The sequence below is a fragment of the Antedon bifida genome, chromosome 3 (assembly GCF_963402885.1).
Source record: "Antedon bifida chromosome 3, ecAntBifi1.1, whole genome shotgun sequence".
Taxonomy (NCBI): Eukaryota; Metazoa; Echinodermata; class Crinoidea; order Comatulida; family Antedonidae; genus Antedon; species Antedon bifida.
Genome location: NC_136228.1, coordinates 12,308,439 through 12,325,862, shown reverse-complemented (window position 1 = coordinate 12,325,862; position 17,424 = coordinate 12,308,439). Strand labels below are relative to the sequence as shown.

Below are 17,424 nucleotides of genomic sequence, written 5' to 3'. Positions count from 1 at the left end.
GCTTATATAGCCTCTAAATAAACGAAGCTTATAATATAGCGTACACATATTAAAATAATTGAATAGGTCAGTAATTAATAAGCGGGTTAAGCTGATAATAAAAGCTTATTGTAAGTAAATAATTACAGTATGTGTCCTTTGACAGAAATGAAATTAATATTATTATGGGTAACATAATAAAGCATTTTGTAGGTTTAAAGCAAAAAGAAATTAACAAGTTCTCTCATCTCAAGTGACAATCTATTACATATTACGATCTAAACTCCTGTTTACAATGAATCAAGTTACAGTTAATAAATCACTCCCATTTAATATGAAAATGATTACAGCTTTTAATAATTTACTGATGGCATTGTTTACGCTAGTAAACTAAAGTAACTAATAGCTCAAGGCACAAGCTTTCAGTAACCAAGGTTGAAGACATCATGCAAATAATAATAATATAATTAGAACCGAATCAATATCTCAACCTTCAGTCACCTTCAGTGAAGTGGCTTTATAAAACATGTTATATTTACTCTATAAGCCCCTGGGCTTCTATCTGAGGAACACATTATACTCACTTGTCATGACAAAATTAATTTGGTATGGATTGGGATATTTGTCCCATCTGATTTGATTTTATTATATTTTAAAAGTTCACCGCAAATCACCCTTGAAATTTCAAAGCCCAATTTAGTTCAATTTAGTTTTAATCTTCGTTTGGAAATCATAGTCTTCTTAATCTTTGTGTACATATTTATATTTCAATATTATATCCCTTGCCGGAGTTTCTTTCTGTTAAAAGAGACCTATGATGCGATACAAACGATCACTTCCATTTACCTTAACAGTAAAATTAAATGGCAGTTGTTAACTATTATTACATAATAAGGAGTATCTGCGCATTTACGTCAGATGCAAGTACTTTAACATTTGTTCATGTATAAACAATTTATTCATGTATGTAATAACAACACCTCTAAAATAGTGATCAATGTTACAATGCATAAATGGGTTATTGATTCATATCACTTAATACAAAAATGCATTTTGAGTCAACTAGCTTGTGTCCTATTATTCAATTCAAATTACTCATCATTATGATAAGGAAGAATAGAAAAATATGATCTAAGACAATTATTACTGGTCAATGCTATTAGTATTATTATTATTATTTAAATTATTATTAGTTTTACAGTATTATTACAAAATACCACACTGTAACATACTCCAATACTGTCCAGGTGGTTTAATTATTGATGGTGCATTAAATATTATAATTAACTGTTTATTTTAAAAAAACAGAAAATAAAATTATTGTAGTATTATTATATAAGTGTAATAATAGTCCTCATTTTAATATTTCTTTTTAATCTGATTTGAAGAACAATGCCATTGTGAAATATTATTGTTTGAATATTTTCCAACTTAATTATTGAATCATTATTAGTAATATTGCATCTTATTAAAATTATTTTTTTATATTTATTAATTACAGTACATAAATTATTTAAAACACATTTTATGTGAATACAGAGAACTAGTATAAAGCTCTGTTTACACTATCAAACTTTATGTGACAAAAAAAATGTGATGTGCCCACTTTTTGAACCAACTAATTTGATAGTGTAAACAGAGCTTTAATGTAAATGATAAGTATATACACTTTAAAAGGAATTTAGCTATAAATAAAATGTAGTAAATAAAGTTTAATCTGCAGAACATTGTTCACACTACAGATGATAGATTTTTAAATTCTTTCCTTCAAGACTGAAGTTCTTGGTTTAAGATTTGTTGCCCTTGAATATAAATTGAAGTCAACATAAAGTCTTCCTAAGACCTCAATATAAATATACGAGGTAAAGTATCATTAAATCTAAAGGGAAAAAATGAAACCAATATATTTCACCTTCCTCATATAAATATATGAGGTATCAAGTTTAATTTGTTAAATTTGAGAATAAAAAATAATTTTGTCAGAAATTGTTATTTTATTTATGTTTTCTATGAATTTAAAGGCTTTCACGGAATGTTATAAAAGGACCAGCCTGCCTTAATTATTTTAAACACAACAGAATGATCTTTATATCATAATATTATCATAGATTCTAAATAGAAATTTATCAATGTTGACCTTTGACATTTCATGTCTTTATGATTACCCTGACTTACAAAAAACAATGATATTACATTTAAATTAGAATATAATTATTGATATAAATACAAAATCAGTGCTCATATCTCTTCTTTTTTTTATATTTAGGAAAATTGACAAGGATAACCGTAAGCGAATGTATTCACTATCCTTATTGAAGGTGGCCATCCTGTTTAAAAAAAAATATACGCAAGATGCTATACATAAACATAAATAAAAAAAAATTTTGGGGAGTGGAGGATTTGAACCATGACCATGGTAGCTGAGCATCTTAACCTCCAAGCTACACTCTTTATATTTAAGATAAAATAATAAAACAAATGTTATAACACTATACAAATAATAACATTAATTACTCAGTATAAATATACAAAGCATGACAAAAAGCATCAGATCCATTTAGTTATTGATTCATTTTACCAAATTAAAATCAAAATTAATACAGGTAATATCATAATTCTATATTTCATTCCAATGGCAATTTTGTGCTTTAAAAATTAATGCAGAAGAATATTCATGCAGTGGTTTTATCAGAATTAACCAGATTGTTATTTATGTAACAGATTTTAACAGAATGTTATTCATGTAACAGAATTTAACAGAACGTTATTCATCTAACATAATTTAACAGAATGTTATTCATGTAACAAAATTTAACAGAATGTTATTCATATACAGAATGTTATTCATAAAACAGAATTTAACAGAATGTTATTGATGTAACAGAATTTAACATAATGTTATTCAGGTTACAGAATGTTATTCATGTAACAGAATTTAACAGAATGTTATTCATAAACAGAATTTAACAGAATGTTATTCATGTAACAGAATTTAACAGAATGTTATTCATGTAAACAGAATTTAACAGAATGTTATTCATGTAACAGAATTTAACAGAATGAGAAATATAATTTAACAGAACATTATTTATGTTACCCTTTGTGCACTGTTTTACTTTTAACAGGAAATATATTCAAACAGGTCGACCATTCATTGACGTATTTAAGACACCATTTTGAATAGGTTCATGTTCTTGTTTTTGATGCAACAGTTGGCACTCCTCTGCCGTTGCTGACCCATTTCGGAGTCTTTTCGGGGAATATTTTTCTGATGCTTGAGTTATAACAGGCATATTATTTGCCACGTGCAACTTGGGTGACATTTTGACTTCTGTAACTTTATCAGTGTTGTGTCTTTGGTGGATATCTTGGTTATAACGATTAACAAAGCTGAGTTCAATGTTGTTTTTCATTCCATTGTCGTTGACGAGAGAACCTGTAGATCCTGCGCTTTGACTAGACTCTTCCTTGACGCTCTGTACCTCGTCAAGATACGCAAAATTAAAATTCCATTCGCGTTTCAAAGCAAATACAACCCATAAAAATGCCCAGAAGAATATGTAGAATATATCATACAGCATGCAGGCTAATAGACGTGGGTCACCCTGATGGCGGAATGCTCGTAGATATTCAACTATTAAGGGAGATTTACAAATAATGAAAATCACAAGAACACAGAGGGCGCCCATGTGTGGTATGTAACCTTGACATCGCAATGCATTACCCTTGTAAACAACAGAACATTTTCCATCTTCTACATTATTTTTACGTTTGCGGAGTTCAGATTCTTTCATTCGTGTATATCCGTATAAAAACATGACAACAGCACTTAAAAATATTGTGATATTGTTTGTTAGGAATAAACCGACAAGTCCAGCCGCGCTACTTACAACGGCTGGTTCCGGTATTCCATATTTGTCCCAGCCGTACGTGTGTAGTTTATAAAGCAAAGATACCCCGATAAATCCAAGTGAATATTGAATAGCGTTGAACATCAACTGAACGGAAAGAAGCAAAGCAAAGCCCTTGTGGCAGAACCAGAATACATCACCATACAGAATCGCATACACGACCAATGCAGTGACATAGTTTATGTAGTTGATGGTTACCATTGAGACTTTATAAGGTGGTTCTTTGACATGTGGTTTTAAGTCCGGTTGATTGGTACTCATAAGATCTGTATCTATTAACGGTGGTGGTGATGGGGCTCTGTCCATCTCAATAACTGGTACCAAACTAACTTCAGATCGCCAAATAGATTCTGTGAAAGAAACAAAAAACATAGTTTTTAATTGTTTTCCTTTTTGGTACCGATGTACAGTAGTTAATTATGATGATAACACAATAATATTTTAAAATGGTAAATATTTCTATTCCGAAACAGTAAAACACCAACACTGGTTGTAGTATCAGTTTTAATTAAATCAATGTTCCACACTTTGTTTGATGTATTAATGAAAATTTTGATATAAATGTATAAATAAACATATAAAGAACACAGTTACAATATGAAGAGCTATACAAATTGCCATTCAGTCACCTTGGTACAAGAAAGTGTGGATGTAGGTTAAAAAATGTTCTGAGTAGTCCATTATTGTAAAGGGGTGCACAAGGAACTTGCATCATACATCTCAGGCTATCATAGTTTATCCAAGTAATACAGGCAAGGAATGGTCTGAAATCAATAATACTTACGTGGTGGTAACAAGCCATGCTCTATTTCTCGAGCTTGTAGAAACATAACCGGAAGTAGAAGACAAAATGCTGATACTATATGCATGGTTGCCCCAACTGGTCCTAGATGTTTTGTATATCTTCGTACAAATACAAGCTTAGCTTTCAAACCCCCTTTCCATTTTGGTGGTCCTTGATCTCCTTTCTCAACCCCGAGTTTTGTCCGATCATTTGCATTGTTCCCAACTTGGAATATCTGCGTTGGTATGAATAAGACCGTGATAAGTAAAGCTGCTGTAACGCAGAGCATGTAAAGACCGAGTTCTGGCTTCGGTAATGTTCCGTCGGGCCAGTCCATTTGACGCACACGGTGGTAGTGGTAAAACGCACTTATTATTAGGTAGGCGTGCGTCACCACAACAAACACACAGTACCAAATTGACTGTAGACTGTTCAGTTTCAAAGACATTTTCATGGCCATTTTTTTTTCAAATCGAATGACAGCACACAAAAGATGATCACATCAACTCAATCTGAAAGGAAAAAAAACAATAATTAATTTTAAAGCTATTAATTAAATGATTCAATATGCGTGTTTTGTTAGCACAAGTAGATGTAATGTCCTATTGATGCAAGTACAATCTTGTACATACTGTACTGTACCCGTTAATTCCTGGAGTGTGAATGTACTATAGGACAACTTGTTAGCTAACTTGTTTATTCAAAGACAATGGAATCTATGTCGTAATTTGATGAGGAAAACCTGGCAAAGTGAAAGAGAAAACCGCTTTATTGATAACAATGAATAAATTACTGTAAAGCTAGTGCATTTTCACAGCACAACATAGTTGAGCAAATATTCTATCATAAACCGAAATCAGTAAAATAACAAGGACCAATAAAATAGGTTGATAAGTGGTGGTTCCATGTGTATGCAGCTCCTATCTTCATTTATGTACAAGTACATAAATAAAACCATTCTGTTAAAAATAACCTAGCTGCTTATAGAATAACAAGGCAGAACAGTGATATGAAATAGACTATAATAGACTACTGTACAGGCTTACTCATACCTATAATAATTAATTTCCGTACACTGTATATTCACAATCATCATACAAAATATCAACTTCCAATGTCACTAGTAGCCTACACTCATGCAACATCCTCTTCCTATGTTAAATATTAATACTTACATTGAACTTAACAAAAACACTGTATGTAACTTCCTTCCAGAAGGCCTGCTGAACAACTTGAAAATACAAGGCTTAAATATTGATTGCAACCAAGAGAAGAATTGATTTTTAAGTTGTATCAACAGGCCTAGAAAATCTTGAATTGAATCTGATTGTGTTGTCATAGCAACTCTTTTTCATCATCCAACGACAGCTGGATATGTTTGCTGTCTACTCTAAGATCCCAATATGGATGAATTAACTAACTAGCATAGATATTTATTGTATTTTGGATCTATTCCTGCTTTTTATGTTCATTGAATAAATAAATAAATAAAAATACTCAGATAAAATTTAAAACAATGCAAAAATCCCCTGGATTTTTTACCAACAAAACAAATGGTTAATTAGTATCCAGTTCATTCTTGCACAATTTTAGATGAAATGATGAAAAAATTAAATAGAAACAAGGGGGAGGAAGTGTCACCTATTAGTACTGTGGTTTAGATTTGTTCACAATATTTATTCATACTGTAATCCAGTAGATGGATTCATTAAGCTCTGTCTACACTATCAAACTACAGTAGTTTGACAAAAAAGTGTCACATAAAGTTTGATAGTGTAGACAGAGCTTTAGGGATATGGTTCCTAAATTCCGATAATTATAACTAACTACTGTATGCAAAAGATAGATTAAGTTCAGCCCTTCATTTCACCATTTTTAATCTTGGATCCGTCTCCCCAGGAACTTCCCTCTTGGGATTTTGTTCTGGTAACAAATGTTTAATTAATATCCAGTTCATTCTTGCACAATTTCAGAATAAATATAATCAAAAAAAGGTAACAGTCAATGACTCAAATTAAATTAAAACGAATATGAAGCTAGGTTGTTAACCAACAGCATAGTACCCTCTTAACAACAAGCAGTAAACATTGTAATCTTGGACCTTCTTATTATGGGCTCCAAAGTACTTAATTTCAATCAACAACGCATACCACACATTTATACTGATAGCGAATATACTGTACTGTAGCACAGATCAAATGTGTAAGAAATCCTTCTTGGATAAGTAATGTAATGCGACATTTATATAGCGCTATTTTATGAAGATCAGAGCGCTGTGGACTTAGATGTTACACCTTTTCAACAACATTCTTCTCCCCTAAGGGTCACATCGTAAAGAGTATAAAACGTAGGTCCAGTGTACACAGTTATAAGTTACCCGTGTTATAACAGTTATAAGCCGTGTTACCCAGTTCATCATTTAAGACGAGTAGAGGGGTTACCTGGTGAACTGGTTCACAAAATAGCCTCTGTATCAGGGGGATTACCACCTATCTTATAGGACAATGATTAATTTATTATTGGTGATCCTTGGCCCCATATGCCTATAAATATGACTTTGTCTATTAATGACTTTGTCTATTAATTACTGTATCAAACGCAAAGACGAAAATATTTAGTACTTTATCTTAATAAAAAATACTAAAATTCAGTACTGTAGGTACTGTAGTCACTGTGGTGAATACATAAACTTACCTAAAGTTAGGGACTCTTGAGAGAAGACAAAATGGCTTACAAACATACCATTATAGAATAGTTAACAACGAAATAAACATTAATCCGCAGCCTGTACCAAAAGTGAAGAGCAACAAAGGATCAAAATGAAATCACACACAGTAGTCTAGGCATGAAATATATTCATTCCTTCCAGAAAATGGCGAGGAAGTGAAACAAACTGCCCCAAGAAGCTGTAGATTCAAGAGTGTCGTTAACATTGAGCTATGCCTAGATAATTCAAGGAAATTTATCTTGAATTAAGCCACTCCTCCAAGGTCTCTAGACAGACTTCCAGTAGAGGGCAACCACCAAGTACCAAGTACAACAGCAGATAAACGATTACTAATTCAGCATTGACTTGCTTATACACTTTTGTTGCTTTTACTATTATATTATACACTAGTAGTACACACTCTAGTACACTGCATTACATTGATTAAATGATGTTAAATAATTGGTGGACATTTCTAAAATAACAAATCTATTTGTACAGTATTGGAATGTCCCACGTACAAAAAAATGTCTTTTTTCCTTTAAGCTTGAGTTATTGTATTGGAATTTATCAACAATACAACAATTGCTGTCTGTGGTAATCTACTGTATTCCAGTTGATTTCATAAAATGAATACAAAAACCACACAAAACAGGTAAATTATACAATACTCAAGTATGACAAACAGTGAAAGAATACAACTTGATGAGTCAATCAATAGGAATAATGGACCAATACAATGAATTTAATTTTTAGTTCCACATAGGACTAAAAGACAGGAGTAAGGGTTAGGTTAGGGTCAGGGTCCAAAGACTATACTTTATTTCTTATATCTAGTAGTAGTATACATGATAATGCTCAGAGGTAATAAATTATCATCAGTCGTTTTTATTGATGTCGATGAAATTAAAATTATTAATTTTATATCTTCATTTAAGTTCAAACTACATGAATACCTTGTTTCTACTATCATTGTTTAAGTTGATCATATATCTGTCTTAAGTTAAATAATAACTGCATTTGTTAAGTTAAATGTCTTCTTTGTTCATTATCATATATTATATATATTTCTTACCTTACCTTATTTTATTTTAAATATGTTGCCTGGACCCCACATTTTAAAGCTTAAGCTTCCAGTGGGGTACCCCTTTTTCTCATTTATTATCTATTATTTCTAGAAAATGTTAACTGTATTTTGTTTTTATTTGAGAAATAAAAATTATTGATTGATTGATTGATTACATCGGCTAACGTCACAGTACATGCAATTAACTAGGGAATACGTAGATGATGATGCCATCCATGGGTACAACATTAATCTCAAACACGTATGAACTATAAATAATGTTGCTGTATTTTAAAAATTGTTTTCAATTTCCATAGCAACTAATAGGTTAATCAATACTGTATAATGTACCTAACATCTAAATATTCATATCATTACAGTATATTCAGTATTGAAAAATGTAACATACTTTTTTTTAAAGAAATATTGAGAGATCTAAATGAATTTATTTCTGATGACAATTGATTTGCATTTACAATTTTGTATATTTTCATGCATTGATACTGCTGCACACATACAGTACTGTCTGTATGCATATGCATCAAACTACAGTACTTTTGAAACCCGTGCCCTGAGGCAGGTACAGTACATTTGCTAAGTATATTTATAAAGATGAACAAATATTGCAGGGCCGTACGCAGGATTTTATTTGGGTGGGTGCGGATTAATATATTTTAGACCATTTTCATAATATAATATATAATACACTACAGATTTATTTTAAGACCCTATAAAATGTGGACCCCTGCGTACGGCCCTGTATTGTATACTGTATTTGTTGTCACTCGCAGTACAGTACTAAAGTATTCTTCAGAATACAATACTTATATACAGTCATTGTATTATGAACTATGTTTACTCAAATGATAACAAAGAATAACTTAAATCTACGATGACAATATAACGATCAAGGCAGTATGTAAACATGCTTTGATTGTGAAACAGTGATTCAACAAAATCAGATGGTGGCGTGATTAAAAGTGGATAGAAATAAATTCATTTTACACCATTTACATAAAAAAATATTGATTTTGAATCACTTTCATAATATAAAATATGCAAAGTCCCGTAATTATGCTTTTAATTTGTCATTTGTATCCATATTATTGTGCTTTTCTGACGTCAACTGAATGAATTTAATAATTGTTTCATGACATCAATGTACTAATGATGTTGACACCATTCAACATACAGTAAGTGGCAGTTACAGTATTAATGCACAAAGTGTATGCTGTGACCTTGTCGTACACATTGACCATTCGCAAATGAGTTCTCTACTAGGTATAGTAATGGTCAGATGGTGAGAAAAAAAACAATGATTTAAACAAGTTGAGCATTATTAACCATTCAGCCAATCGACTAGCTTACAGGGAGAGTCGATTCATCATGCCCTCTATTTGTCAATTATACAACTATAGCATGACCGCTATGTTTAATGTACTGTACTGTTAATACTTGAGATTTCTTGTCAGTATCAATCAAGTCAAACATTTGTAATTTGTATTCTTTTTATAAAGGTAGGGAAAAATGACCAATAGAAATATAAAACCTCCACTAGTAATAAAATACCGTTTCTTAATCTCTGTCTACACTATCAAACTAGTTTGACAAAAAAGTGTGATGTGCCCAAATAATGGTAGTGATATGCCTGAATATGGTAGTGATATGTCATCATCATATCATATCCATGGGCACATCACATTTTACTTTCCTTTACTATCCATAACTACTAGGTACTATTATAGAAAACCAAATGTCATAGGAAATAAAAGATAGCGCACATTATTAAATATTCTTTGATCTCTAATGATCTCTGTAGGTTAATCTATTTTGCACACAAGCATGGTTTTCTCATTTGCTTTATCCTCCATAATATTGGATAAAAAATCAATAATATTTGTACAGTGTGGCAATGCAAATATTGTTCTGCAATATGTACAGGCATTATTTTATTATTAGTATTACTGTACAAAAGGAATTTCAAAATTTGGAATAATATATTATTTAGATGTATTGTCCCCCAAAAACATGAAAAATTTATTAAAATCAGTCTTTTAATAGGTTATAATAAAGTTAATCACGTTCGTAGAAAAAAAAAATGTTTTCACTTATAAAATGACAACCAAACCCATTGGGTTTAAAATTAAAAAAAAAATTTTTTTCCAATTTTTGGTCAAAGGGAATAACTATTATGTGATATTAATATGGCATTATTCAACAACAAAAATGTTTAAGAATTATTTTTCAGGGGACAATATTATCATTAACATAGTTCTTTATTTTAAAACACAATGTCAGTTTTTTGTCTATATAGAAATATCATACTACAGAAAAAACAAAAATACATTCTGCATTGAATGGTTAAAAAACACATGCAAATCTGTAGAAACTAGCCAGCAATAATAGTTAAATAAATTAAGTTGTAATCATTCATTAAAAAAAAGTGACTGCTACAATTTAAAATGTGTGTACACAACTCCTCTATTTAAAATTATAAAAGAACAAAATATCAAAGAATGAATTCCTTACTAGTACTACTGTACTTTTAATCCTGGAGTTTATTATAGATTATAGAAAGTGTGAATTAAGTACTCTCTAAAAAGAGAAGTACCTGAATTCAACTTGTCATCATGAGTTTGTTAGATTTATTTATTCAACAGAGTTCAATAGAACAATTACAGTTAAGCTCTGTCTACACTATAAAGTATCAAACCTTATGTGACAAAAAAATGATATGGACATGATATCATATCACTACCATAATTGGGATATATCACTACCATATTTAGGCACACTTTTTTGTTAAACTAGTTTGATAGTGTAGACAGAACTTTAGGATTTCAACAAATTAAAATATTCTCCTCTGATTCAACGAGTACAAAACATCTATTATTTTATACATTATAAAACAAACAAATGTTATATATTTTGCTTATTTTGCAAAATTTAGGAGGACTGGGGCTGCGATGCACTTACAAATGGGGTTTAATAATTTTAATGAGATTGCAGAAATGTAAAACACTGGTCATTGGTAGTACTATATCTACAGGATTTTAAAGTAAAATAATAATTACAAATGTTAATGTACCAGAAATCAATCAAGCTAAAAACAAACTGTTCAGCTCTAAAATCTCTTTCAATATACTGTACATCAAAATTAATTATTATACTAATTATTTCTTTTGCAATTCAGGCACTACAGTATATTCTATTGTGCACCAAGCTGTCATTTGTTCAAGCAATAGAGATCTTAGTTTTTAATAAAGATATCTTAGTTTTAAATAGAGATATCTTATCTTAGTTTTTAATAGAGATCTTTGTTAATCCGTATATCTCTATTTAATAGATATAATCTCTATTTAAAACTAAGATATCTCTATCTTTATTTCCGAATAAATGAAAGCTTGGCGCACCATAGAATTCAGTATTATTGATTTAAAAAAAGGGTAAACATAATTATTTTAAAGCCAGTCCACCATATGTTTCTAAAGCTTTTCAATAACCTTCACATTTCCTGACTGAAATGACGACAAATCACACCATCAACTCTGACCAATGATGTAGCTAGAGTACATTGGTACAGTAACACCCTAGGCCTGTCATTGAGGCTGGTTAATAATAGTCTAATGAAATAATCTACAGTATATAAGAGCTAACTTCTCAATTTGACTGTACAAAACAGTATGTATGGATAAAAATGTATTCAAATTTTCTTTACACAATTGGGTTACAATTACGAGTACATTGGTACAGTAACAACCTAGGCCTGTCATTGAGGCTGGTTAATAATAGTCTAATGAAATAATCTAAAGTATATAAGAGCTAACTTCTCATTTGGACTGTAAAAAAACAGTACAGGATAAAAATTGAATGATGAATTAATGAAATTAAAAAAAAAAAACTTTACACTATATGACTTGGTAGACCCCATAATGCTACAGTAGTAGCATTATGGGGTTATGTACAGTACAGATACCTTTTTTCCCCTCATTTACATTTCATTGGACAATATTAATTGGACAATTTAATTTCAAAAATATGTTTGCTATTTAAGGCCTATAGTAGTGTTATATCTGTGATCCACTTCTTAAAATCAGCATCCTCGACTGAAAGTGGTATCATTCATATAAAAGAAAAACAAAATACTAAAAAAAATTCTACAGCCCACTAACCTGGAAAAATGTCCAGTTAACATATTAATAACGAAGAAATGAAATGGCACACGATGCTTGTTGCTGTGCAATGCCGTCGTACAATGCAATACAGGATGTATTCAATTGTTAATATTGTTATGTATAGGAGTTTAACTTGCTAATAATAGCAACATTATCATCACAAATTATTACTGAAAATATTCAATAGAATTATACACACAATATGTACAGTGTATGCATAATTCTATATTTGTATACTGTATTATAAATATATACGGTATGCATTATTTAATATTCAATATATTCTTTAGAATTCAATTCTGTACCTTTTTAAAACAAACATTGTTACTGACATGTATTCTACGGCCATACTGCGTTGAAACACCGGTTCTCGTCAGATCACCGAAGTTAAGCAACGTCGGGCCCGGTTGCGTTTTGGATGGGAGATCGTCTAGAAATAGCGGCGGGTGCTGTATATACTGGAGAGTGATGGTGTAATGGTAATATCGGACTAGCATGTGATAGGCATGGGTTCGAGGTTATTTGTACCATACTAATTGCATCCTTAGGCAAGATGCTTTAATCTCATTGCCTCGTCCTTCGGATGGGATGTAAAGCCGTTGGTCCTGTGTACTTAACAGTGCATGTTAAAGAACTTGGTACACTATTCGAAAAGAGTAGGGGATCGTCTCCCGGTGTGCTCCTGGTAGGCGCTGCACTGCTGGCTGCCGTGGGTCCGTGGAGGGCCTGATCCGAATTTCCTCAGTTTCCAGTTAAGCTTGAGGACAAATATAAATACCTTTACCTTTACTTTACTTTTATGTAGAGTAAATGTATGTAAGTTCAAATAATAAATAAATTTATACTGTACCGCATACATCATCAGTGCAGACAAATGTTTTTAACCATAATATTGCATTCAATATAACTATTTATTGAACGAATTATATTTTTAAATGTCCTCTTCTGTATAAAACAAATAGTAAGTAGGACCAATAGCCTTATTTAAAGCAAGTAGGACCAATAGCTGTATTACAGTACAACTAGGACCAATAGCTGTATTACTGTACAGTACAACTAGGACCAATAGTTGTATTGATGTACAACTAGGACCAATAGCTGTATTACTGTACAGTACAATTAGGACCAATAGCTGTATTAAAGTACAACTACAGGACCAATAGCTGTATTAAAGTACAACTACAGGACCAATAGCTGTATTACTGTACAGTACAATTAGGACCAATAGCTGTATTAAAGTACAACTACAGGACCAATAGCTGTATTGATGTACAATTAGGACCAATAGCTGTATTAAAGTACAACTAGGACCAATAGCTGTATTACTGTACAGTACAATTAGGACCAATAGCTGTATTAAAGTACAACTAGGACCAATAGCTGTATTACATTACAAGTAGGAAATGGAGATTAGCAGAGCCAGGCAGCGCCTCAGTTCTTTAAAAAAAAAACTAGATTTGTGGTTGTGAAATGCAGGGATAAAGAAAGTCATACTGTTAAAAGTATTAATATGAACTTACAAACTAAATACAAAAATTATGGTATTTAAAAATACAGGTTGTCTGAATTTCAAAACAACAATTTCCTACTAAATAAAATTGATGAATAAAGAATTTAAATTAAAATAAAACTGTACCTCCAAAATAATAGAGACCATTTTATGACCTTTAATTAAAAATAAAAATTAAGAAACAGTTAATGATTGTCCTCTTTAATTATTTTTCATATCAAAACCACAATTTGTTTAAATCTTTAATTCCATCAATGTGTTTAGTTGAAAATTAATAATCTCAAGGGAATTATGATGATATTAACAGTTATAATAATTTATGCATGCATTCTAGTACTAGTACTGTACTTCATAGAATAGCCTACTACTGTACTACAGTATACACTAATTCAATGACTTTAAAAGCAATCGTATAATACGTATACATATTGTGTACAGGTATTATGAGAATTTTATAATGTATATTTTATTTTTTAAGTATGTTCATTTTTCCACAATAAAAAAGCATAAAAGCCATACAATTGTCATAACCATGACGACAAAGTACATAAGTATTATTACCGAAATAAAAGAATAAAGGATACGTGATTAAGGACCAACTGGTTGGTATTATCAAAAGATTTATTTTTAGGGTAAAACCCCATATCTATTGATGTTTTGTTACAATTTTAAGTCTAGTATTTCCATGGTGATAAAACAATCGTAAACGATAAGTATACAGTGTACTGAGATAGTTCAAATATAATTAAAATCATAAATATTGAAATAACTGGAATATGATAATTTACAGTATTTCTCTATTGTCATAGGATATAATATTAATAAATTCACGGAACTGTAGAATAAAATTCAATAACAATGACAATGGTAAAAAATTATAGGTGTACCATTTTTCAAAACGTAAGGATATTTAACCTAATATTAATTGTAGAGAAATGGTCGTTGTTTTTCATAGATTTATTTTAGACAATTTTTTTAAGATGACATAATGATAGATAGAGGTATAGGTGACACAAGTACAGTATTGTAGTACTTTATTTGGTATTTTTCATAGTCAACAAAGACTTCTTTCTAAGTATAAGGAGTTGACAAGTCACAATACTGACTAGGGGTTTTGTTTAAGTAAAAATATGGTTGTTTTTGTTACAGAACAATGTCCCTTAACAAATAAATTGCTATTCATTTATTATAATAACAATTTTTAAAAACTCATTATGATATTCTTCTTTTTGGTGAGTTATAAATAATAAAATGTATTTGATTGATAGGAAGATTAATGGGTGTGTCTTGTAAAGGTCAGATAATGATGTAATCTTTAAATTGGTACCGTACACTATTAACTTATTATTAAGTATTACAAAACTATACAATAAATAATAAATAAATAACACATTTGCTGTTTTAACAAGAATGTTTAAGATATAAAATCTAACAAAAATAAACAGAAAACGATACTCACTATACTATTTAATATGTTCAAGTCGTACCATAAAGAGCACATACTTTTGTGAAACCTTTACAAACAATGAAGTGTTTGTCACGGAATGCTGTATACACTATTCTTTATTGCCTAGCATTTAAAGTAACCTAGAGGCTTGTACAGCACACTGAAACCAAACAATTGCCAACAAAATTTGGAGGACACTGGCATTGTTCAAAGTTACATAGTGATAATCTGGTAGCATTTAGTTGTTAGGCTAATAGATTGTTATGCAAATTGTGGAGATTTTGCTACAGAACTTGCATTAGTCATGTGCGTGAGTTCAGGTTTTTGAACTGGTCGCTGTCCAGGTCAGATAATCTTTTAGATAATCTATCCCCTTCTAACAACTCTTCTTATGACGCTACAGTATGACCCTACAGATATTGAGAAATGGAATGTTCTCACTACTGTACGTTCTTCCTAAATCTCAGTTCAAGGTCTAAAATCCTTAAGCTCTGTCTAACCTATCAAACTTTATGTAACAAAAAAATGTGTCCATATATGGACATGATGATGTCACATCACTACCATATTTGGGAATAGCACACTTTTTTTTGGTCAAACTAGTTTGATAGTGTAGACAGAGCTTTATAATAAATTGACAAGGTTTGACTGTATAGATTGTTTAGTTTAAGTTTAAAAGATGATTCAGCTTTGGAACGATGGCACAAATTCTGATGCCAGTCAAATACTGTACAAACATCAAAGAACTTAACAATGAAAAGTACACTTGTATCTGTTTAATAAAGTAGTAGTAATAGAGATGAACAGAGTTAAAAATATAAGCCAGTAAAAGTTAGATTAACTATTAAATGTGACACAATATATATTTATCGTTTAAAAAAAAATTAAAACTGCAATGTTATAAATTTACAAAGAATAAAAAAGCAATAGAAAAAAAATCTTCTCAAATGGAGGGGTATGAATTGGAGCATGTCTGAAGTTTCAAAATAGATAAAATTACTATTCTAGCACTAGTAGTAGTACTTATCTCTCCACAGGGTTGGAGGGGGTAGCTTACTAACAGTGTAATTAACTTTTACTTCCGATATGCCTAATAGAACCGGCTACGTTCAACGTTCTGTGTTATAATTTAGATTATATTTTTTTTAATAGCGCGATCAAACTGATAACCAAAAAAAAAACCTTACCGTGACTGATATGAATGTATTATTTTTGAAAAAACCAGGCCTAGGTCTAGTTTCACCAATTAAAAGTTATGGGCTAGACATTTCAAATCAGTGGGGTCAGAGATCTTCTTACGTTGCGGCCGCAAGTGTATGGAACAGCTTACCAGCAACAGTTAAATGCTCGACTAGTCTAAACAGTTTCAAGACCAACCTAAAGACGTCGCTATTCGCTGATGTTCTCGCACGTTGTTAATGCACAAAGCGCCATGAGCGCCACATGGGTGGAGGATACCGGCGCTATATAAATTTTCATTTATTATTATTATTATTTCAGCTAGCCTGTTTAGTGCTGTTAGTGTTACAGTAGCCTGTAGGTAGGCAGGCGGGCCTGCCTTGCTAGCGGCCGGCCTAGCCTAGGCCTACTAGGCTAGGCTTAGGCCTAGTTAGTTAGGAAAGTATAGTAAGGGCAGGGCTTCTTAAACTTTAAGACTTACCACCGATTACTACTGTGTGTAGGCACGGATCACTATCAGTAGAATGCTGAATCTCCAATATATAATTGATGTCGGTTTGACATGATTTTGTTATTATTTGTTACAATAAGACAGCAGAAGTAGTACCGCCGCGCCGTATCATAATTTTTACCACCACCAGAGCGCAGCAGCAGCAGCACAGCAAA

The 17,424-nt window shown here is 31.2% G+C and overlaps 1 protein-coding gene across 1 annotated transcript; it reads right to left on the bottom strand.

Moving 5' to 3' along the window:
• Nucleotides 1-2,958: 2,958 nt before the first annotated feature.
• On the bottom strand, nucleotides 2,959-17,332 carry LOC144837555 (uncharacterized). Its single transcript, XM_078692727.1, has 3 exons — nucleotides 17,240-17,332; nucleotides 4,675-5,186; nucleotides 2,959-4,240 (listed from the first exon to the last, which is right to left on the bottom strand). Exons 2-3 carry the CDS (start codon nucleotides 5,132-5,134, stop codon nucleotides 3,114-3,116), a joined length of 1,587 nt encoding a protein of 528 aa, XP_078548853.1. The 5' UTR covers nucleotides 5,135-5,186; nucleotides 17,240-17,332; the 3' UTR covers nucleotides 2,959-3,113.
• Nucleotides 17,333-17,424: the final 92 nt, after the last annotated feature.